The sequence below is a fragment of the Gigantopelta aegis genome, chromosome 8, assembly GCF_016097555.1.
Source record: "Gigantopelta aegis isolate Gae_Host chromosome 8, Gae_host_genome, whole genome shotgun sequence".
NCBI lineage: Eukaryota > Metazoa > Mollusca > Gastropoda > Neomphalida > Peltospiridae > Gigantopelta > Gigantopelta aegis.
In genome coordinates this window covers 72532541-72556702 of record NC_054706.1, presented here as the reverse complement: position 1 = coordinate 72556702, position 24162 = coordinate 72532541, and the positions used below count along the sequence as shown (strand labels likewise).

At 36.6% G+C, this 24162-nt stretch overlaps 1 protein-coding gene across 1 annotated transcript in view; it reads left to right on the top strand.

Moving 5' to 3' along the window:
* The window catches only part of LOC121378364 (cadherin-23-like), an 82217-nt gene extending 60243 nt beyond the window's left edge, over positions 1 to 21974 (top strand). Inside the window, exons 29-41 of the mRNA XM_041506498.1 lie at positions 250 to 418; positions 2609 to 2835; positions 3616 to 3798; positions 5086 to 5202; positions 6180 to 6312; positions 8688 to 8945; positions 9688 to 9986; positions 13665 to 13756; positions 15128 to 15214; positions 16172 to 16298; positions 18030 to 18163; positions 19055 to 19086; positions 20212 to 21974. Of these exons, the coding sequence (XP_041362432.1) occupies positions 250 to 418; positions 2609 to 2835; positions 3616 to 3798; positions 5086 to 5202; positions 6180 to 6312; positions 8688 to 8945; positions 9688 to 9986; positions 13665 to 13756; positions 15128 to 15214; positions 16172 to 16298; positions 18030 to 18163; positions 19055 to 19086; positions 20212 to 20243 (1890 nt within the window). The 3' untranslated portion in view covers positions 20244 to 21974. The remainder of the gene's footprint in view (positions 1 to 249; positions 419 to 2608; positions 2836 to 3615; positions 3799 to 5085; positions 5203 to 6179; positions 6313 to 8687; positions 8946 to 9687; positions 9987 to 13664; positions 13757 to 15127; positions 15215 to 16171; positions 16299 to 18029; positions 18164 to 19054; positions 19087 to 20211) is intronic.
* Positions 21975 to 24162: the final 2188 nt, after the last annotated feature.

Sequence of the window (24162 nt, the reverse complement as noted above, 5' to 3'; positions counted from 1 at the left end):
AGAGTAGGTCATGAACTGGCGACAGTGGGTTTCCTCTCTCAGTAGCCATATAACCGTAAATAAAATGTGTTGAGTATGTTGTCAAATAAAACATTTCCTTCCTTCCTTTGCCACTGAAACAGAGATTTGATGATGCAACTTATTAACAGTTAAAAAAGCTACTATAATTATAGTATTTACTTAGCTGTTACTTGCATGTGACTGTCTTATGTCTGAATGTAATATTTCCCTTTACGGTGTGTTTCATAGGTTGAGATTAACATTCTCGATTTTAATGACAACAGTCCTGAGTTCACCGGGGATCCTTATGCGATAACAGTCGTGGAAACCGCTGCTATTGGCACCAGTGTTGGCAAGATTCAAGCCACAGACAAAGATTCTGGCATCAATGCAGAGATTGTGTATTCCTTGGATGATGGTAAATTGGTTTGATCTTTATCAATTATTGACCGTCATTGAGGGCAATATCATGTTTTATGGACCGAAGAAATTGATATTAACCTCAGCTGTTGGCCTCGGTCAATATCAATTTCTTCAGTCCATAAAACATGATATTGCCCAAAATGTGGTAAATAATTGTTTTATTACATAATGTTATCCATAAGACTCGTACATTCCTGCTTTGTTTATCAGAATCGAAATACGCCAACGCTTATAATTTCCGCAATATGTTAAAATTGATGGGATTTAGTGATTTCACGTAATCCTATGATGTTGTATGATATGCAGAGGAATGCGGAAATAAACAGTTGAAACATTACTAAGACAAGAATCAAATTCGAAACATTATAACCAGCAAGAGTGTCAAAATCATATTAATAGCAAAATAAAACACAAAATGTGATAAATATGAACATACATTAAATACTGAAGAGTTACTGATTACCTCCAAATGCATTTTTTTATTTGTAACATAAAATCCTGAGAGTGCCGATTCCAACTGCATTTTGATGTATCATGTACGTTTCTAAATCTGCGACATATTCCATACACAATTTGATGGTTACTGACCTTGTTTTTGTCGTAGTTGCGGAATTAAACTCAGTATGACTAAAGATGTTATCTTTACTGAAGCGTTTTGTTACAAGTTTGTGCTTGTTTACATTAGAATTAGCAGTTGACGTTGCATTATGTTACATACTCATTAATTGGATAAAATTTTATCTCATCTTTATTTTCATTGGTCAGGGCAATATCACTTTTGATGGACCGGTGGTACCGTCTTAGGACAATATCATTATTTATGGAAGGTCATGTGACTTGTTTTTGACCAATAAGAATACAGATATATTTTCATTCTGTAATAATATCTAATATAATAGGGGTGGGATTTAGCTCAGTTGATTGGGTGTTCGCTTGAGGTATTCAAACCACCTTGGTGGATCCATTCAACTGATTGTTTTTCTCTTGTTCCAACCAGTGCATCACAACTGATCAAAGGCCATGGTATGTGCTTTCCTGTCTGTGGGAAAGTGTATATAAAAGATCCCTTGCTGCATTAGAAAAAATATAGTTGTTTCTTCTGATGACTGTCAGAATTACCATATGTTTGACATCCAATAGTCGATGATGACTTAATCAATGTGCTCCTGTGGTGTTGTTAAACAAAAGAAACAAACTTATATAGCATTCTAAATCTGTGTCTGGAACACACCTGTGAGAATTGCGACCCCGCCTTCAAGTTAACTACACCAAAAAACAAAAGAAACACAAATGTTTTAATATATTTGATAAAATTAATTTGCTGAATAGATTGCCAAAATGGGGCAAACATTATCACAAAACATTGATATATTAATAGATTCAAAAACTAATGGGTTTCGAACTGAATAATTTAAAATAAATTAAAGAAATTACAGTGAGAGGTGTGTTCCAGATACAGATTTAGAATGTTATATTTTACAGGGAGAAACCTGTTCTGAATACATATTTAGAATGTTATATTTTACAGGGAGAAACCTGTTCCGGATACAAATTTAGAATGTTATATTTTACAGGGAGAAACCTGTTCCGAATACAGATTTAGAATGTTATATTTTACAGGGAGAAACCTGTTCCAGATACAGATTTAGAATGTTATATTTTACAGGGAGAAACCTGTTCTGGATACAGATTTAGAATGTTATATTTTACAAGGAGAAACCTGTTCTGAATACAGATTTAGAATGTTATATTTTACAGGGAGAAACCTGTTCCGGATACAGATTTAGAATGTTATATTTTACAGAAAGATGTGTGTTTCGGATACAGATTTAGAATTTTATATTTTACAGGGAGAAACCTGTTCTGAATACAGATTTAGAATGTTATATTTTACAGGGAGAAACCTGTTCCGGATACAGATTTAGAATGTTATATTTTTACAGGGAGAAACCTGTTCCAGACACAGATTTAGAATGTTATATTTTACAGGGAGAAACCTGTTCCAGACACAGATTTAGAATGTTATATTTTACAGGGAGAAACCTGTTCCGGATACAGATTTAGAATGTTATATTTTACAGGGAGAAACCTGTTCTGGATACAGATTTAGAATGTTATATTTTACAAAAAGAGGTGTGATCTGGATACAGATTTAGAATGTTATATAGAATGTTATATTTTACAGGAAGAAACCTGTTCCGGATAATTCCCACTACTGGTGTTATTTTGACTCGCCGGAGCCTGTCTGGCCTGTCCGAGTCCTTCAAATTGTCAGTTACTGCCACGGACCGGGGCTACCCTCCTAAAATGAACACGACCTCAGTGGACATCAACATCAAGAGTGGACAGCTGGATGATGGCACACCTGACTGGAAGGTGCCAAGACGGGGAGAGGTCGCTTATGTTCTTGAGGTCAGTGTGGCAATTTATAACATAATAGGTATGGCAGTTTTATCAATTTACATTCTTGAGGTCAGTGTCGCAATTTATAACATAATAGGCATGGCAGTTTTATCAATTTACATTCTCGAGGTCAGTGTTGCAATTTATAACATAATAAGCATGGAAGTTTTATCAATTTACATTCTCGAGGTCAGTGTGGCAATTTATAACATAATAGGCATGGCAGTTTTATTAATTTACATTCTCGAGGTCAGTGTGGCAATTTATAACATAATAGGCATGGCAGTTTTATCAATTTACATTCTCGAGGTCAGTGTGGCAATTTATAACATAATAGGCATGGCAGTTTTATCAATTTACATTCTCGAGGTCAGTGTCGTAATTTATAACATAATAGGCATGGCAGTTTTATCAATTTCTGATTGTTCTAATCATTTCTTCTCTTTTGATTTGCACTGCCAATTGCCGTCTTGTATTTAACTGATGCCACACTTCGCAGAGATATTTTTGCACTCAAGTCCTGTCGAGTACAATGCACACATCATGTTAAATGTTAATGATAGAATGATGAATTCCATAAATACAACCTCAGTGGACATTACCATCTTTGTTACTTAACATAGAAGTGGCAATATGTATGGCGACACCTCCTATAATAGCACATAATGTTTAGAACGATACCCACCCACCCCCTTGAGCATATATGTACCTAATATTAGAATGGTCCCTGATTGTATATCGGTTCTGAAGCTGTGCACCATGTTATGTGATGTTTTACATCTTTTCCAGGGTCTTATACCACCACAGCCTGTGTTGAAGGTGAAAGCAACTGCTAAATCAACAAACGCGAAAGCGATGTACAGTTTCCTAACCACTATTAACAATGATCACATGAAATTTAAAATAGACCGTGAGAGTGGAACAATAACAACAAATTTCATATTCGACCGTGAAGATAAGGATAAATACGAGGTATGATTAATCACTTATTGCGGTAACTACAGGTTCTAGCTCAGTTGGTAGAGTGCTCGGCTGAGGTACTTGGCAGTGATAGAAATAAGCAGAATTTTTCGCTAGTCCATCGAACAAGTACATTATACTTTTCCACTGATATTTTCACTTGTCAAAATAAGTAGTTTGTTTTATTCAAATTCAAAGACGTTTTTGATTGCTTAAAGTGAAATTGCACTGAACATTTTATTTGTCCACTGGACAACCCCTGACATACATCTTGCTTGTCCATGAAAATGTTCAATTGTTGATCAGGACAAACGGACAAGTACATATTTCGAACACTGGTCATAGGATCAAATCCCCTCAGAGGACCCAGTCTCTGACAAGTTATTTCCTCCCATCGCAACATGTGACCTATGATAGGTATATCAAAGGCCATGGAATGTGCTGTACGTCCTGTCTGTGGGAAAGTGCATATGAAAGATCCCTATAGCTACTAATGGAAAAATGTAGACCATTTTCTTTGAAGACTTTGTGTCAGAATTACCAAATGTTTGACATCCAACAACCGGTATTAATAAATCAATGTGTTGTAGTGATAGAGAAGACAAATTTTAACTGTGGTAACTACACTCAAAAGATGTTATTTTGACCTTTTGTTTTATGAGCCCAGGATAAATCTTACGGTTAATGTTCATGGCATAATTTTTACCAGCAACTAGGTATAGTGTTTATATCAATTCACTGTTATCTCAAAATATTTGTTTTCGGCCCTTCAGTATTGAGTGTGATGAGATCTAGCTCAGTCAGTATTGAATGAATGAATGTTAACAATATCCCAGCACCAAAAAATACATTAGCAACATGTATTGGGTGTCACCCTGTGTATATGTGCAATGTTTAGTCAGTAGAGCAGAGCACTCACCCAATGTTTTTGGGTCATAGGATCAAACCCCCTGGGTGTACCCATTTTCTGACTGGGTTTTTTCTCATCCCAACCAGTGGCCACGACTTGCATATCAAAGGCTGATATGTGTGTTATCCTGTCTGTGGGATTCTGCATATAAAAGATCTCTTGCTGATCTTCTCTAAGGCTATATTTTAAAATTACCAAATGATTGACATCTAATAGGTGATGATTAATACACCAAAGTGCTCTAGTTGAACAAAACAGATAACTTTAACTTTCTAAGACTATATATAACAGTTGGTTTAGTGTTTGCCCGAGGTGCTTGGATTTTAGGATCGAACCTCCTTCATGGATCTATTGTTTTAAAAAACCAAAAACCTTTTTTTTTGTTCCAGTTGATCCTTATGGCCACGGACAGTACAAACACTTCGATCGTCAGCTACAGAAATCTTGTGGTCTTGGTGAACGATACCAATGATAACGCCCCCACGTTTGACAGCTGTGCTTTGAAGGTAAGGCAGTTATATAGGTGGTAAGGTGGTTAAGCCATTGGTCTTGTACGGCTGGTAGGTACTGGGTTCGCCTCCAGGTACTGGGTCCCACCCAGAAGAGGTGTGTGTTTAAGGCCAGTACACAGACCTCTCTCACCAGTCATTAGTCTACTGTCCTGGACACACAGCCCACATAGCATGCTTGAACCTTAATTGGATATAAGCACGAATATAAGTATTTAAAAAAAGTAGAACAAAAGCATGATCTGAACTTCCACACTGTAGACCAAAAATTCAAAAACACAACTACACTTTTGATAAACTCACAATCTTGCCTGACCATATTATAACATTTACTAATGCAAACTACCAAGTCTTTTGATACCATGTTTTTAATATTTTTGTCTAACAGGAGAAAACCCTGTGCAGTTGTGCCCCAGTTACTTTCCTTTTTAATTTTTTTTATAGCAATGCCACCTTTCTTTTCACTGCTTTGAATTCTGTCTCATTTCTTCCCGATCTGGCAGCTCCTATCTTTCAACTTCTTTCACTGTCTACCTCCACATCCTGGTCCTTGTCTCTTCAACTGTGAGAGGTGCTTGTCTCATATGGTCATCTGGGCCACACACTTGCCATTTCCCATACGTTTTTAGCTTAATCTGACCACTGATGAGTGTTCATTTCTGGCATTGTTAAGACGCACTTGTAACCACCTACTATACTCCCCTACTACCAGAGGTTGTTAGTTTCTTTTCCGTTTCCTCAGACATGGATCCAGGGAGGATTTGGCATTAACACCCGATTAAAAATTTTACTTTTTTACTAATTTTAAGTGCCTATCTATAAGTGCAGAACTTTCATTTTCCTGTTTGTTCTCGTGTATTAATATTTTTAGACATCCCCTTTATAAAAAGAAATCCTGGATTTGTGCCAATTGTACTGCCACCAAGTTAATAATTGGCCTGAAAAGTAACATTTGAGACTGGTATCTGTTTCAGGTTCCTAACCCGCTACACGTAAACCTGCGTGAGAACTCACCAGTGGACACCAGTGTGTATCAAGTGAAAGCCTGCGATCCCGACATCTACGTGAACCAAGTGGATTACTTCCCTTACAAAACATCACCAGATTGTAAGTATATGTCTTATTTTACTGGCATTGGTGGCGCAGTGGTTAAGCCATCGAACTACAGGATGGTAGGTACAGGGTTCGCAGCCCGGTACCGGTACCGGTTCCACCCCAGAGCGAGTTCTCTCTCATTAACCACTAACCAACTAACAACTAACCCACTGCCCTGGACAGACAGCCCAGATAGCTGAGGTGTGTGCCCAGGACAGCGTGCTTGAACTGTAATTGGATATAAGCATGAAAATAAGTTGAAATGAAAAATGAATGTCTTATTTTAGTTAAAGTTACCGGCCTTGGTGGTGTCATGGTTAAGCTATTGGACATAAGGCTGGTAGGGACAGGGTTTGCAACCCGGTACCTCTCTGGCTCCCAGTCAGAGCAAGTTTTAACGACTCACAGGGTAGGTGTAAGACCACTACACCCTCTTCTCTCACACTAACCATCAACAATTAACAACTAACCTACTGTCCTGGACAGACAGCCCAGGAAGCTGAGGGGTGTGCCCAGGACATCGTTGTTGAACCTTAATTGGATATAAGCACGAAAATAAGTTGAAATGAAAGTTAAAATTTGTTTTGTTTAACGACACTACTAGAGCACATTCATTTATTAATCATCGGCTATTAGATGTGAAACATTTGGTACTTTTGACATCTAGTCTTAGAGAGGAAACCTGCTACATTGTTCCATTAGTAACATGGGACCTTTTATATGCACTTTCCAACAGACAGGAAAGCACATACCATTGCGTTTGCCAAGTTGTGGTGCACTGGTTGGAATGAGAAAACCCCCAATCAGATAGAGGTGGTTTGATCCTTCGATGCAAGCACCTCAAGTGAGCACTCAACAGACTGAGCTAAATCCCGACACTAGCCTTGTGGTAAAATGTTAGCCTTTTGTGCTGTTGGTTTGGGAATGATCCCCATCGGTGGGCTCACTGGACTATTTCTCGTTCCAGTTTGCAGTGTACCATGACTGGTATATCAAAGGTCGTGGTACAATGTATGTGCTATCCAGTCTGTGGGATGGTGCTTGTAAAATACCCCTTGTTACTACTGGAAAAATGTAGTGGTTTTCTCTCATTACCAAATGTTTGACATATCCAGTAGCTGATGATTAATAAATCAGTGTGCTCTAGTGGAGTTGTTAAACAAAACAAACTTTAACTTTGTCTTATTTTGCTTCCCTTACATCGAAAAACCAGATTCATTCTCTAAACCTAAGTTCAACGACAGTCACTTTTCGCACTGTTGTTTTGGCTTTGTACACAATAAATATAACATATCCAATGTTAATTTTTTGATATGATACTTTTTATTACTTTTATCTTTTGAAACTTAAGCTTAATATATTGTCCATACAGAATTATGTAAAATAAATACATTCCAACCTGTAAACAGCATTGTCTGTTCGTTATAGATTTTGACAAGGGTCACGGTTAGTAGACCAGTTTTTATTTCAATGTGCCGAAGCATTTTAATAATATAGCTAATTCGGAACTTGAATGATGTCAGTATTCCAGTGACGTTACTTTGCATCTCCTTACAATAACAATAAACTGGATAAATGACGTTTCTGTTTTAAGAATGCTGGAAAAATTCCATTCAAAATTGCTGTTAAATATTTTCTGTTTAAACAGTACTAATGCCCCAGAATGTGTTTGAAGAAAATCTTGTGATTGTACCTTTTACAAACTATGGATTTTAAGTGAAATGTTATATTTATTGTGTACGAAGCCAAAACAAGGGTGCGAAGAATGATTGTCATCTACCTTAGCAATTAACCACAATTAACCACAAACCCTCTGTCCTGGACAGACAGCTCAGGTAGCTGAGATGTGTGCCTAGGACAGTGGGCTTGAACCTTAATAGAATATAAGCACAAAAATAAGTATTAAAAAAACAACAAAAAAACCCCATGACCCACTTCTCCTCGAAACTTCACTCGCCACACTTTAGACCCTGCACAATTTTCTGCACATGGGCATGACGAAGATGTATACTGTAAAAGAAAGGACTATCATTTCTTATCACCAACAATCATTTTAAATCAGTGACCATCTTTTTAGTCCCCTACCAGTCCAACAGGAGGGTTCTATAGGTTTCATCTCCATACTTCTGTCTGTCTGTTCATCTGTCTGTCCATCTGTCTGTTCGTCTGTCCCAAATATAGTTTTTAGCAACAACAAAAAAAATGTAATTCCTTGAGACATTGAAATTTTGTGTATAGCTTTATCATATACTGTTACAGATGACGCCTGACTTTCCTTGCGATCTACCCATTTTTGACAGTTAGGAGATACAAAAATTTGTTGGGCGGTAGGGGACATGTATTGCTTTAGCAGTACTTTCAGAATGCTTTTTAAAAAATGTTTTCAGGTCGCAGAGAGTGGGCTAAGCAGAATTTCTACTTGTCCAGCACACACAAGGGTCTGATAGTGACGAAGAAGCGCTTGGACAGAGAACAGCAGAAGAGCTACCTCGTGTGTGTGGAGGCGAAAGCGGCTGGTCGCCGCAGGCGGTCCGTGTTTAATGAAACCGAGATGAAGCAGAGGAATGTGGTGGCTTACATCATCGTGAATCTGCTTGACGAAAATGATAACAGACCGGTGTTCCCAAACAGAGTTATACTGCTGGGTAAGGCCAGGCATATAATTATAATTCTATGTGACAAACACAACACATAGTTTTCAATACAAAAGCATTATTTATAGACATACATGTACATATGTATGTATGTGTCAATACAATGTATGTGCGTATGTGCGTATGTATGTATGTATGTATTGATGTATGAATATCTATATACTGTATGTATGTCGAGGTTGACTATTACATACATAGATATTAACGCACTGGCGCAGGGGATAATTAAATGTATGTACATGTATGTCTGTATGTATGTATGTATGTATGTCTGTATGTATGTCTGTATGTATGTCTGTAGATTCATTAAAAACAAGTCATATGTTCACAGTGTTTCTTGATATGTATGTATGTTTTGATGTGTGTGTGTGTGTGTGTGGTGTGTGTGTGTGTGTGTGTGTGTGTGTGTGTGTGTGTGTGTGTGTGTGTGTGTGTTCATCAAATAAGAACATTTATTTAAAACTCATCCATTGTGTTTTGAATTTTAAAACTTCTGATCATCATTACGCTACCAGTGTTGCCATAACTGGTCTTAATGTTGTGACAGTCTTCAACATGTGTCGTCAGTGTATCAAATACTGATTTCAGATATGTGAGTGTGTCTGGGTGTGGTGGCTGATATCAAAACACCCCAACCTGCTTCAAGAAAATTCAGTTTTTAAAAAATGATTTTCCATGGTAGCATAATCCAGCCTTGCACACACACATGGATTTATTTCTTATTTGTCTTCAGGTATCGAGAGCATGCCACAGATTTTACAGCAGGTCGTCAGAGTGACTGCCCACGACAACGACCTCACTCCATACGACCGGACCCTGTACGATATCGTCAACATCGAATACTACGACCCTGATCCCGACCAGCCGACCTATTCGATACGTGGTGCGTTCCGAATCAACCGTGACAACGGGATCATAATGACAAACCTGCCGTCGTACACAGACTACATGCAGGCGGGGAGCTACTTTGCCCTGCAGGTGATCGCCACCGACTTCAACAACCCAAAACTCAACGACACCATGTCCGTGCTGGTACGATTAGCATTTATTACACACATGGTTAAAAATATCTGGTACGATTAGCATTTATTACCCATATGGTTAAAAATATTTTGGTATATGTCACAGTGATACGTCCCGATAGAACGTCCCAATAGAATGCCAAGTGAGATGTAACACTTCATGACGTCATCGATTGGCGCACTACAACAATTTTTTTCACTCGGGACATAAACATGATGCGAAATGGAAGCTTGTTTTATGGAAACGTACATCAGTAACAAATGAGACATTTTACTAAGTTTAAACATTTTATTTAAACAAAATTATTGCCTATACACTATATATTCATAAAAAGTACATATTAACACAATGTATGTCTATCTTAAAGCCAACTCTAAAGAATGCACGTCTGACAAGAATAATGACGTAGCAATTTATGTTGCAGCGTCATCAGCAGTAGTGTATTGTCTAATTTGTAGCGTACTGACTGCAGTTTAATATCCGATAATTCTTTTTTATTGGTTAGCTCAGTCAGTTGAGTGCTCACTTGATGTTCTTGCATCGTAGGATCGAACCACAATGGTGGATCCATTCAACTTATTGGGGTACACCATAACTGGTCAAAGGCCGTGGTATGTGCTTTCCTGTATGTGAGAAAGTGCATATAAAAGATCCCTTACTGTTTCATCAGGATGCCACTCTTTTACCTCTGACTATTGCCAGAATAAGTGTTTCATCAGGATGCCACTCTTTTACCTCTGACAATTGCCAGAATAAGTGTTTCATCAGGATGCCACTCTTTTACCTCTGACTATTGCCAGAATAAGTGTTTCATCAGGATGCCACACTTTTACCTCTGACTATTGCCAGAATAAGTGTTTCGTCAGGATGCCACACTTTTACCTCTGACTATTGCCAGAATAAGTGTTTCGTCAGGATGCCACACTTTTACCTCTGACTATTGCCAGAATAAGTGTTTCGTCAGGATGCCACTCTTTTACCTCTGACTATTGCCAGAATAAGTGTTTCGTCAGGATGCCACTCTTTTACCTCTGACTATTGCCAGAATAAGTGCTTCGTCAGGATGCCACTCTTTTACCTCTGACTATTGCCAGAATAAGTGTTTCATCAGGATGCCACTCTTTTACCTCTGACTATTGCCAGAATAAGTGTTTCATCAGGATGCCACTCTTTTACCTCTGACTATTGCCAGAATAAGTGTTTCATCAGGATGCCACTCTTTTACCTCTGACTATTGCCAGAATAAGTGCTTCATCAGGATGCCACACTTTTACCTCTGACTATTGCCAGAATAAGTGTTTCATCAGGATGCCACTCTTTTACCTCTGACTATTGCCAGAATAAGTGTTTCATCAGGATGCCACTCTTTTACCTCTGACTATTGCCAGAATAAGTGTTTCATCAGGATGCCACACTTTTACCTCTGACTATTGCCAGAATAAGTGTTTCATCAGGATGCCACACTTTTACCTCTGACTATTGCCAGAACAAGTGTTTCATCAGGATGCCACACTTTTACCTCTGACTATTGCCAGAATAAGTGTTTCATCAGGATGCCACACTTTTACCTCTGACTATTGCCAGAATAAGTGTTTCATCAGGATGCCACTCTTTTACCTCTGACTATTGCCAGAATAAGTGTTTGATCAGGATGCCACACTTTTACCTCTGACTATTGCCAGAATAAGTGCTTCATCAGGATGCCACACTTTTACCTCTGACTATTGCCAGAATAAGTGCTTCATCAGGATGCCACTCTTTTACCTCTGACTATTGCCAGAATAAGTGCTTCATCAGGATGCCACTCTTTTACCTCTGACTATTGCCAGAATAAGTGCTTCATCAGGATGCCACTCTTTTACCTCTGACTATTGCCAGAATAAGTGCTTCATCAGGATGCCACTCTTTTACCTCTGACTATTGCCAGAATAAGTGCTTCATCAGGATGCCACTCTTTTACCTCTGACTATTGCCAGAATAAGTGCTTCATCAGGATGCCACTCTTTTACCTCTGACTATTGCCAGAATAAGTGCTTCATCAGGATGCCACTCTTTTACCTCTGACTATTGCCAGAATAAGTGCTTCATCAGGATGCCACACTTTTACCTCTGACTATTGCCAGAATAAGTGTTTCATCAGGATGCCACACTTTTACCTCTGACTATTGCCAGAATAAGTGCTTCATCAGGATGCCACTCTTTTACCTCTGACTATTGCCAGAATAAGTGCTTCATCAGGATGCCACTCTTTTACCTCTGACTATTGCCAGAATAAGTGCTTCATCAGGATGCCACTCTTTTACCTCTGACTATTGCCAGAATAAGTGCTTCATCAGGATGCCACTCTTTTACCTCTGACTATTGCCAGAATAAGTGCTTCATCAGGATGCCACTCTTTTACCTCTGACTATTGCCAGAATAAGTGCTTCATCAGGATGCCACTCTTTTACCTCTGACAATTGCCAGAATAAGTGCTTCATCAGGATGCCACTCTTTTACCTCTGACTATTGCCAGAATAAGTGCTTCATCAGGATGCCACTCTTTTACCTCTGACTATTGCCAGAATAAGTGTTTCACCAGGATGCCACACTTTTACCTCTGACTATTGCCAGAATAAGTGTTTCACCAGGATGCCACACTTTTACCTCTGACTATTGCCAGAATAAGTGCTTCATCAGGATGCCACTCTTTTACCTCTGACTATTGCCAGAATAAGTGTTTCATCAGGATGCCACTCTCGCAAATCTAATTTTGTGTAACCTATTTTTTTAATTCATACATTAAATTTAGAAAATCATTTGTCATGCGTGAACATCATTTGACATAATGGGTTAAGAAAAAAAGGAAATGGGATACCTAACTTTATTTTTGTGTATCTCAATAGGTTACGCAATTGTTCAATTCTCAGAGGTCCTTGAGTTGTGTTTTTGTAACCCAGCATTCCATCACCTTCTCTTCCCCTGTCTATCCCTCTTTTTAGTCCACTACTGGTCCAATCAGAGGGGATTATAGGTTTCATCTCCGTCCTTCTTTTTGTCTGTCTCTCTTTCTCTCTGTCCCACATACATTTTTCCGAATGTTATTTTCATAATGCCTCCAGATACTGAGCTGAAATTTTGTGTACTAGTACATCTTTATCATATACTGTTACAAACCAAGTTTGACTTTCATGGTGTTTTACCCAGTTTTGACAGAGTTATGGCCCTTGAACGTACAAGATATTAAAGTATGTTTGGCTTGGTATTGCTTTAGAAGTACTCTCAGAGTGCTTGTTTTAATTTTTGTGTGTTCATAACTCTGAAAAATGTGAGAATGATTGGTTTGTTTGCATCTCGTAAATCTAATTTTGTGTAATCTATTTTTCATTCATGCATTAAATTTAGAACATCATTTACATGGAAATAACTGCTTAAACAAAAAGGAAATGGGTTACCTAAATTTATTTTTGTGTAATTCATAAATAGGTTACTTGCATGCAAGCTTTCATGATCCTATATCAATTGATATGGCCTGGACAATAGTTAGTCCAAAACAATTTCATATAATTATAATTCAGGAATATACATAAAGCATTCATTAATGTGTGTGTTTCTCTATATCAAACTCCTGATGGGCGTACCATGTAGCTCACAGGTTAAACAATATTCTACTATTTGAATGACTATGATTATGTCACATTATTTCAGCTGTTTGTGTATGAACCGACCCAGTCTCTGCGAGTGGTGTTAAATGAGAAACCGTCTGAACAGGCACAGCAGAAGGCCAATGAGTTGATCAAGTAGGAATCATTTGATTGACCAGTTTTGTTACACACCTATTCATCCAGTCTTACTAGAGTGATAACTAGAGATTATTATAGGAGCTTGTGTGTCGTACTGATTTTACAAAACGAGTGTCAGGATTTTTGTATTGCCCGAGCCAGAGCGAGGGTATAATACATAAATCCTTACACAAGTTTCATAAAATCAGAACGTCACATACACACGAATGTAATAATTTCTTTATTATCAATATCATTATTGTTATTTTCTGATGAATAACAAAGACCGTCTCAAAATGTTTCAACCACAACTAGAAGGAGCCAATGAAATAACGTCATATTTCACATGCAAAGTCTGAGCTAGGACTGGAGAAAACAGCATCATGTTATGACGTCGCTACCCAAAATTACATCATTACACTTGTTATTACACGTGTGCTTCATATGATTATTATTAACTCGGTTATTTTGTATCATGTGAATAATAAAAACTTGTTCAAACCATTTTTCTTGTATCACACATATGTATTTGTGATCTGGACTGGAACATTTGAATGGGGATTCCCTTTTTATTTTTAAACAATATTTATTTATCTTATACACACCCATTGGTGTGAACATCATTTGTTATTTTTGGTAACACATATATGTGTGATAACAATTTAAAGTCATGAGAATGTCTGCTCCTGTAGTCCGTCCCATCCTCCTACCAAAATATTTTTTGTAAATAACTTCAGTTCGGTGTTTTAGAAATAACCAGCAAGTAATATTTTTATGTGCAATTTAGAAAATAGTCATCTCAAAAATAAATAACTTGTAGTAAAATCCATAGTATGAAAAAAGGCGTTCTCTGTGGGATGGACTATAGGTGATGACCAGGTTGCTACTGCCATACCACCCAATGATAAAAAGCACAGCCAAAATCAATTACTCTGTGATGTGCAAGTTGACCTGAAACTGATAACGCTGTGACACATAAGTCAGCTATAGCACAAGGGCAGTAAATAAGTTTTAGTTGGAAAAAACATTTAAATGTGTTTTTGAAGATTTGTAAGAAATTGAAGGATTACATTCACTTTTGCTCATTGGATACTTTTTAAAACAACGATAAATGGTATTTAAGGGCCACTCAATGACATGTAGTATTCTCTCTCTCTCTCTATATATATAGGATTTGTAGTTGATATTAATCAAAGGACAGTACCTGTTTCAAAATCTCTTTAATGTTAGCCACATATATTTTGTTAACAACATTATAGGATTTGTAATTGCATGATATTAATTAAAGGACAGTATCTGTTTCAAAATCTCTTTATGTTTAGCCACATATCTTTGATTAACATCACATTCTGAGATGCCATTAAACCTACATTCCTTTCTTTTTCACAGAAAACTGTCGTCTGCTGATTCGACTTCCGTCTTTCAGCTGAAGAAAGTGACCCATCACCGTATTGGAGAATCCTATGAATTGAATAAGTAAGTCAAAGCGTTGATTTTATGTCAAAGCACTGATCATACTGGGGGGGGGGGGACATAGCCCAGTCTAAACCGTCCGCCTGATGAGCTGTCGATATAGGATCGGTCCCCATGTGTGGGCCCATTGGGTTATTTTTCATTCTAGCCAGCGCACCACAACTGGTATATTAGAGGTTGTGGTATGTACTATCCTATTTGTGGGATGGTGCATATAAAAGATTCTGTGCTACTAATGGAAATATGAAGCGGTTTCTTGTCTAAGACTATATGTCAATATTACCAAATGTTTTACTTTCAATAGCCATTGATTAATAATTCAATGTGCTCTAGTGGTGTCATTAAAGAAAATAGACTTTTTGCCCATATTGATGATAATGCTTTCTTCCATATTTCTTCATTTCTTGTGGGATTTGTCACATTATTTGGTTGTCATTTTTTATTGTCATATACATATATATGGATGTAAAGTGTTTTCATTTCAAAGTAAAAGTTAATATACAATGTTGATGGGAAGCTGTCATTAAACAACTTTGAGCTAGAATTATACCTTTAATAAATGTATGTACCGGTACTTACAATCATGCAGTTTCAAATTGTGCCTTTAATAAATGCACCTAAATTCATGCAGTTTCAAATTGTGCCTTTAATAAATGTACCTAAATTCAGGCAGTTTCAAATTGTGCCTTTAATAAATGTACCTATAGTCTGACCCATCAAACTACAAAAACGTTTTTGGTAAATAATTTTAGTTTCATTTGACGTAAGAAGAAAAGTCAAAGTATTTTGGAAATAACAAATTTAAAAAAAAAAAAAATTTGTGTGCAGTTTAGAAAACAGTCAGCTCAGAAATGAATATCTAGTAGAAAATTCCATAATATAAAAAAGGAGCTCCTAGTTGGACGGACTATAGATTTTCAGTTTCAAACCATGTTATACTTGTTGTTGTTTTTCTTACAGGACTGATGTTTGTTTCATTGTCATCCGTGAATACCGTGTCATGAATGTTTACGCTGGAGTGTCATATCTGAAAAAGAACAACAAGATATTTCAAATTTTAAAAGATTTTGGAGACAGTAAACCAGGGGTAAAATATATTGGTGTATATACCAGTGGTAGTGACCTTTTCTTAAACCAGGGGTAAAATATATTGGTGTATATACCGGTGGTAGTGACCTTTTCTTAAACCAGGGGCAAAATATATTGGTGTATATACCGGTGGTAGTGACCTTTTCTTAAACCAGGGGCAAAATATATTGGTGTATATACCGGTGGTAGTGACCTTTTCTTAAACCAGGGGCAAAATATATTGGTGTATATACCGGTGGTAGTGACCTTTTCTTAAACCAGGGGCAAAATATATTGGTGTATATACCGGTGGTAGTGACCTTTTCTTAAACCAGGGGTAAAATATATTGGTGTATATACCGGTGGTAGTGACCTTTTCTTAAGACTCTTCATTGCAAGGGGTGGGACGTAGCCCAGTGGTAAAGTGCTCGCTTGATGCACAGTCGGTCTAGGATCAACCCCCGTCTGTGGGCCCATTGGGCTATTTCTCGTTCGGGCCATTATGTCCTATCTTGTCTGTGGGATGGTGCATATAAAAGATCCCTTGCTACTAATGCAAATATGTAGCAGTTTTCTCTCTAAGACTATACATCAAAATTACCAAATGTTTGACATCCAATAGACAATGATTAATAAATTATTGTGCTCTAGTGTGTCGTTAAACAAAACAAATTTCTTATTTTTTTCTACATTGCAAAAACAGGGCTCAACCTGTCCATAGCCAAATTAGCCAATTGCTGATTTTTATACAAAATGGCTACAACATTTAGTAGTTGGATAATAAAAATGTTGTTTTAAATTAGCATCTTTTTAATAATTTTCAAGCAAATATACCCCACATATCTGAAAATTGACTAAAACAAAATTCTTTCCAGTGTGAATCCTGTAAAAAACATTAATAATTTTGACTGAATTTTTATGCTTGTACACTGTAATAATATGCTAGGATTTTACTTTGTAATACATGTAGTATTATGCCAGAATATTTAGATTTTAATATTATACTAAAATGGTGCATTATAGAATGTAAAAACATAATGCACAATTTTATATTTTAAGTCCAAACCACATATTTAACAACTACAATAAAGTACTCAATCACCTATATATATATGTATGTATGTATGTATGTATTTCCCCTGCATTTTGTCCAGACACAAATTAGAAAACACACATTACAATAACACAGATTCCATATACTAGATTGTAACGATGTCACTTATATCGACTTCGCTGAGATCTCCTAGCTTGCAAGTTTTAGCTAACTGCCATCTTAGTTTTTTATGGAATATTTTTCAAGAGGGATGGAAGAATGTGATTGAATTGAACAATATGTCATGGCATGCACTAAGGTATGTAAACATTACATCAGCTTCCACCCAACATTCTTCCCCGCTCTTGAAGGAAATTCCATAAAAATATTCCATATTAAAAAGCAAAACGGTAATTAGCAAAAACGTGCATAGTCAGTATACATCTAAATTCCATAAAAAATATTCCATAATGAAAAGCAAAACGTCAATTAGCAAAAATGTGCATAGTCAATATACATCTAGGTGACATGGTTACAATCTAGTATATGGAATCTGTGTCACTGTAATGTTTTTTTTTTTTCATGATTTATATCTAGAAACATTTTTATAAACAGCCATTGAATATATATATATATATATATATATATATATATATATATATATATATATATATATATATATATATATATATATATATATATATTCTTTTATTTCAGGCATGTATTCCCAAGAAAACATCTATGGATTCTATAAACTGGAGTTCACTCTGGTGGGTGCTGGTTGCCGTGGCAATATTCATCTTCGTCTGCTGTCTGATCCTCATCATTGCAATCATCATACTGTTCAACAAGTAAGTGATATGATGTTTATGTTGCCACTATAGATTGGCTAAGCCAGGGGTGGGATCTACCTGTTGGTAGAACTCTTTAACTGAGGTGTTTTGGTCGCGGTGTCAAACCTCCTCAGGGAATCCATTCTCTGGGGTTTTCCCCTGTCTCAACCAGTGCCCCATGACTGGTATAGCAAAGACTGTGGTATGTGCTATCCTGTCTGCAGGAAAGTGCATATATAAAAGATCCCTTTGCTGCTAATGGAAGAATGTAGCAGGGTTTCTCTGAAGACTAAATCTGCCAAATGTTTGACCTCAATTAGATGATGATTAATAAATCATTGTGTTCTGGTGGTGTCGTTAGGCCATACAATATTTGTGATGTTCTGCAGACAACACCAATACACAGTGCTCATATCATTTCATGTCATTTTGTACTGTAGGTATTTCTTTTCCATTGGTGGTGGTGGAAACCACAATGGCATTGACTAAATAAATTTCACTCCATTTCTCACAAATTATAAGTCCCAGATCGATTAAACTTGGTTTAATGTTGTACCTATGAATGTTCATTTAATTTAATTTTTTTAAAGTTTAATTGTTTAAAAAAAGAAACATGCATTGAGATGAAGATCTATGGATGAAAATGTGTCCAGAAAATGTTGTGGAATATTTAAAAGATGCAGTTCACTTTTGGAATGGGCATGAGTTTGATCATTCTTATTAAAAAGATAAAATGTAGGGGGGGGGGGGGGGGGGGGGTCCACACTTTCTTTTCAGATTTAGTTTAAAGTAATGTAAAAAATCAGAAACAGTTATGTACTGATAACAATAGGTTTAAAATTACAAAATTAATTGTTTATGAAAAGTTTTTGGAGAATAGTTGAAGACTTATATAATTTTATTTTGCAGTTATAAGAATTTCATGAGAACTAGAAAAACAGGTAAGCATTCTTATGTCAAAAGACACAACTGTCTCTTTTTGTTGTTGTTGGTAGTTTTAGTAAAATAAAAAAATTTGTCATTATAATTTAAAAACTCTCTCTGTTTCACTTGCACAGTACAAAAACCTCCAGGAAAAACACAAAAGCAGTTTAAGTTGTTGCATGATAAAACATATTATTAAGTTCATATCTGTTGATATTGTGTCTATTTGGCTTGGTTCGATAACGGGTTATTAGGCTCTTATTTTGATATCATTTGTGTTTGTGTTAATTCAGGTTCTCTGCTATTTATTTGTGTTTACCATTTACTAACAGATAATCATGTGTTTACCATCTACTAATTGATAATCCTGTGTTTATCATCTACTAATAGATAATCCTTTGTTTACTATCTACTAATAGATATACTCTTGTGTTTACTATCTACTAATAGATAATCCTTTGTTTACTATCTACTAATAGATATACTCTTGTGTTTACTATTTACTAATAGATAATCCTTTGTTTACTATCTACCAATAGATACTCCTGTGTTTACTATCTACCAATAGATAATCCTGTGTTTACTATCTACCAATAGATAATCCTTTGTTTACTATCTACCAATAGATAATCCTTTGTTTACTATCTACCAATAGATAATCCTTTGTTTACTATCTACCAATAGATAATCCTTTGTTTACTATCTACCAATAGATAATCCTGTGTTTACTATCTACCAATAGATAATCCTTTGTTTGCTATCTACTAATAGATAATCCTGTGTTTACTATCTACTAATAGATAATCCTTTGTTTGCTATCTACTAATAAATAATCCTGTGTTACCATCTACTAATAGATAATCCTGTGTTTACCATCTACTAATAGATAATCCCATGTTTACCATCTACTAATAGATAATCCTGTGTTTACCACACTAATAGATAACCATGTGTTTACCATACTAATAGATAACCATGTGTTTACCATAATAATAGATCATCATGCATTTACCATACTAATAGATAACCATGTATTTGCCACACTAATAGATAACCATGTGTTTACCACATTAATAGATAACCATGTGTTTACCACATTAATAGATAATCATGTTACTGTTATTCTGTGTTTGCATTTTCAGATCTCATTGCCCAGGATTTAGATCAGTGGTAGTTAACAAGTCACATTCAGCTCAGCTTTCAGAACTTCACAGAAGGGTTTTGGAACTTCACAGAGGGGTGTTGGAACTTCAAGAAAGATTTCAAAGCACTCCACAGAGCTTTAAAAAACTACTTAGAGCGATTTTATCAAACATTTTCGCAAGAAATCCTGAGAAACATGTTCACCTCATAATCAGTAGTCAGTAAATAGTGGAACTTTATGAAAATCACTGTCAATACTGAAGTAATGTCCTTGTTTCTGATATTTTGTAATGAACACTTATAATTCGCAGCTTGTTTGATAAAGCTGAAGAGATCTGCTAATTGTGTTCTCTATGATGAGATGGCATTTAAACGTACATTTGAGTGACATTAATGTGCGAGTAATCCTTAAATGTAGGTGGTTGCTATGCAAAGTAAACTTTATAGCAAGTTCAGTAATTCGAATTTTTATTTAATGAATATGCAGTGTGAAAGAACAAGTGCTCACTTTCATAGACATTTAAATTTATAAAAAATAAATTTTGTAAATAAGATTGTAAATATTGCACAGAGAGACACAGTTTACGTTGTAGATATAAATATACATAGAAGAGAAGAAATATAGCTAAAATATAAATATAGTAAATATAACTGAAAATGTACATTTGTATATTTAGTTTTATATTGTTAGGCGGTGACAGTTGATGATTGTAACACATAACTAATCATGAGTAAATGATGGACTAAGTAAAAGAACAAGCATTAGCAATATTTCTTATATTACAAAAGTAATGTACAAAAGATACAAATTTTTTAATACAGGTTGGTGAATTTTAATTTAATTTTGTTGAAGCAGTCTTTTGAAAGAAAATGTGCTTAAGATTTTATTATTATAAATACATTTGTATATTTCCAGTGTTGTTTTATATGTGCTGCTTTGAACAAATAGCTTTTATTTTTTATTTTGCTGGAAATATGATCTGAGAATGTATATGTATCTAGTTTTGTAAGAGTGAAAAGTATGTAACTTGTGTAAGAGTGAAAGGTTTATGATATATATTAGGGGAGTGCGCAGGAAATTTTGCAGAGGGGGATCGAGGTGTCTGGTGAAGCCCGTGCCGGGGGGTCTGGAGGCCCTCACCCCGAAAATTTTGAAAAATGTACCCCTTCTAGGGCTATTCTGAGGTGTTTTCTGCTGGCTAGTCGAGCTGCTTTCTGACAATTTTTTTTTCGCCTTGAGTGGGGGGGGGGGGGTTCGACCCCAACCCCCCCCCCCCCGCGAATGCGCCTGTATATGTAATGATACAGGGCAAAAGCAAGTTTATGAAGGTACTAAGTGATTTTAATAAGGTTCATAATTTTGTTGTATTTCTTTTTAAGTTGGGGAGGAAGGCAGTGAAACTCATATTGACCATGCTGTTTGGTTTCTGGTGGTCTAGTGATAGAAAATCATATTGTTTTGGAATAACCCTGTTGTATAAGATATACTTTGAAAAACAAAGAAACAGAAAGGCTTTTTTGTTTGTGAATACAACTCTTTTCTACATCAGAATGCAACGGAAATTAATAAAGTATATATTTATATCTCACAGTAAATTATTTCGACAGCATATGGGCTGTGGTATTCAGAAATAATCAAATTATGTCATAAAAAGACACTTGCAAATATCAAATATTGTCTTTAGTTTCTGTTGTAGTTTTGTATTTACATGTACACAAGGATGTGTATTATATTTTTGTATTAAAATATGTTTTAATAGTACATAGTGGTTTTGTTTTTAATAATTAAGCATTCATCACCCTGTATTTAACTAGCCCTTATTTTATGGAAGACATATATGGAGGCTATATCTACTAAATACGAAACGCCACTGACCAAAATGATGATTGACACTATTCCATATTTTGAACTTGTGCATACTTTTTCATATCTTTGGTGAAACTCTTGAACATTAAATTTTATGTTTTAAAATGTTTACATAAGTGACAGACTTTCTCAGACACCTGATATCATGAGTGCATGTCATCACAGGCATATGTATTCCAATGAGCTCTGTCCTGTACTAGGTTTGATTTAGTACACTAGTCTGGGAATGGCAGTCCTCCTTGTGGCGATGCAAGAGGGATGAAATCTCCAGTAAACAATCTACCCGGGAGTGACTGTCCCCTTGTAGACTCGTGGAATCAAACACTATTTTGCCAAATGCCCATTCGACTGCATTGTGCTGCTATACGGCCTTGATCTCGTATTATGGTTTTGTCGTCCAGATTCAGCTAGCCCCTTCATACTAGTGGCTCCAGTCTTCCCTACCACACCGGAGAGCTGGTCAGGTCAGAGAATTTAACGTGCACATTCAGAACAAGCTGTTGTAGGGCACGCCTGTCCTGGGCACAGGTGTCGGCCTCAGCCGGCTTCTCCGTCCAGGACATTCTGGAGAGCTGCCACGTCTTGTGTATTTGTACCCTTTCTCCTGCATTCACACCAGCTCCAACCTATGCATTCTTGACAAACAGGGTGGGAACGAGCTCAGTTGGTAGAGTGTTCGTCTGAGGTGCTTGGTATGGAGGATCAAACACCCTTGGTGGACCAATTCTTGGAGTGTTTCCCCCCCCCCCCCCATGTTCAAGCCAGTGTCGCAGTACCGTGGTATGCACTTTGCTGTCTGTTGGAAAGTATAATACAAAAAGATCCCTACCAGTCAGAATTACCAAATGTTTAACATCCAATAGCCAATGATTAATTAATTAATGTGATCTAACGGTGCTGCTAGATGAAACAAACTTTAAAAAACTTATTTTTTCAGGAAACACGCAAAAAAAGAAAAAAGAAAAGAAATTAAAAGCTCACATTATTCCCTCAGAATGGCCCAATACAACAAACTGTTACTAAACCTCCAGGAAGTAGGTAGCAGACCTTGGTAGGTGTGAAACCGACAAACGGCAGGCCAGTGATTATTTACCAGTCCATCACTAGTATTAAAAGAGACTTCGTCCTCAAACGGAAAGTCTTTTTTTTTTTACCCTATAAAATTGCTGATAATATGTGTCATCTACTCGCTAGCAATGCACCAAAACATTTTAAAGTGCGTAATAGAAGCCTTAACGTGACATACCCTAGTTTTTAAACGCTGCGACCTATTTTGCACTGTTAAAGCAAATTCTTTTTTAATAATTTAAATTAGAAGTGCTTACATTTTATTACTTAGAATATTCATTTTCATACACCTAAAGTGTTTCTGGTCCCCAGGTGTTTGTATTACCCCGAAACGCTTTTTTAATCATTCTAAAAACGCACATTCATCTGAGAAGTAATGGTTGTTAAGACGAGCTCTAGTTAGGTTTAGACGATATTTCCCAGTTTAAACATCACAGATGTTAGCAACAAGGGCTCTTTTATATACACGTTCCCAAAGACAGGATAGCACATGCCATGGCCTTTTCTATACTAGTCATGGGGAACCGGTTGGAACGGGGTATTCCAATAACAGAATGGGTCCATCGAGTGGATACAATTCCTCGAGCGAAGCTCAGTCGAGAACTCTACCCACTGAGCTAGATAAAGCCCCCTTAGAGGGAGGAACGCCTAGGACAATATGTATTATGTAAGATTATATGCACTTTCCAACAGCCAGTACTGCACATACCACTGCTTTTAGTGTACCAGTCGTGGGGCACTGACTGGAACGAGAAAAAACCCGCGGCCATTGAAGTCGATTGATTCTGCGACTCCTCGCATCTCGGGAGAGCGCTCTGCTACTGGACTACATCACTTCGGTCTTATGAAGGAAAGAAGGAACGAAGGAACGAAGGGTTGTTTTAACGACACCCTCAACACATTTTAATTACGGTTATATTGCATCAGACATATGATTAAGGTCCATGCAGATAATGAGAGATCCACTTCATGGGCTACTCTTTTCGATTAGCAGCAAGTGGTCTTTTTTATGCAA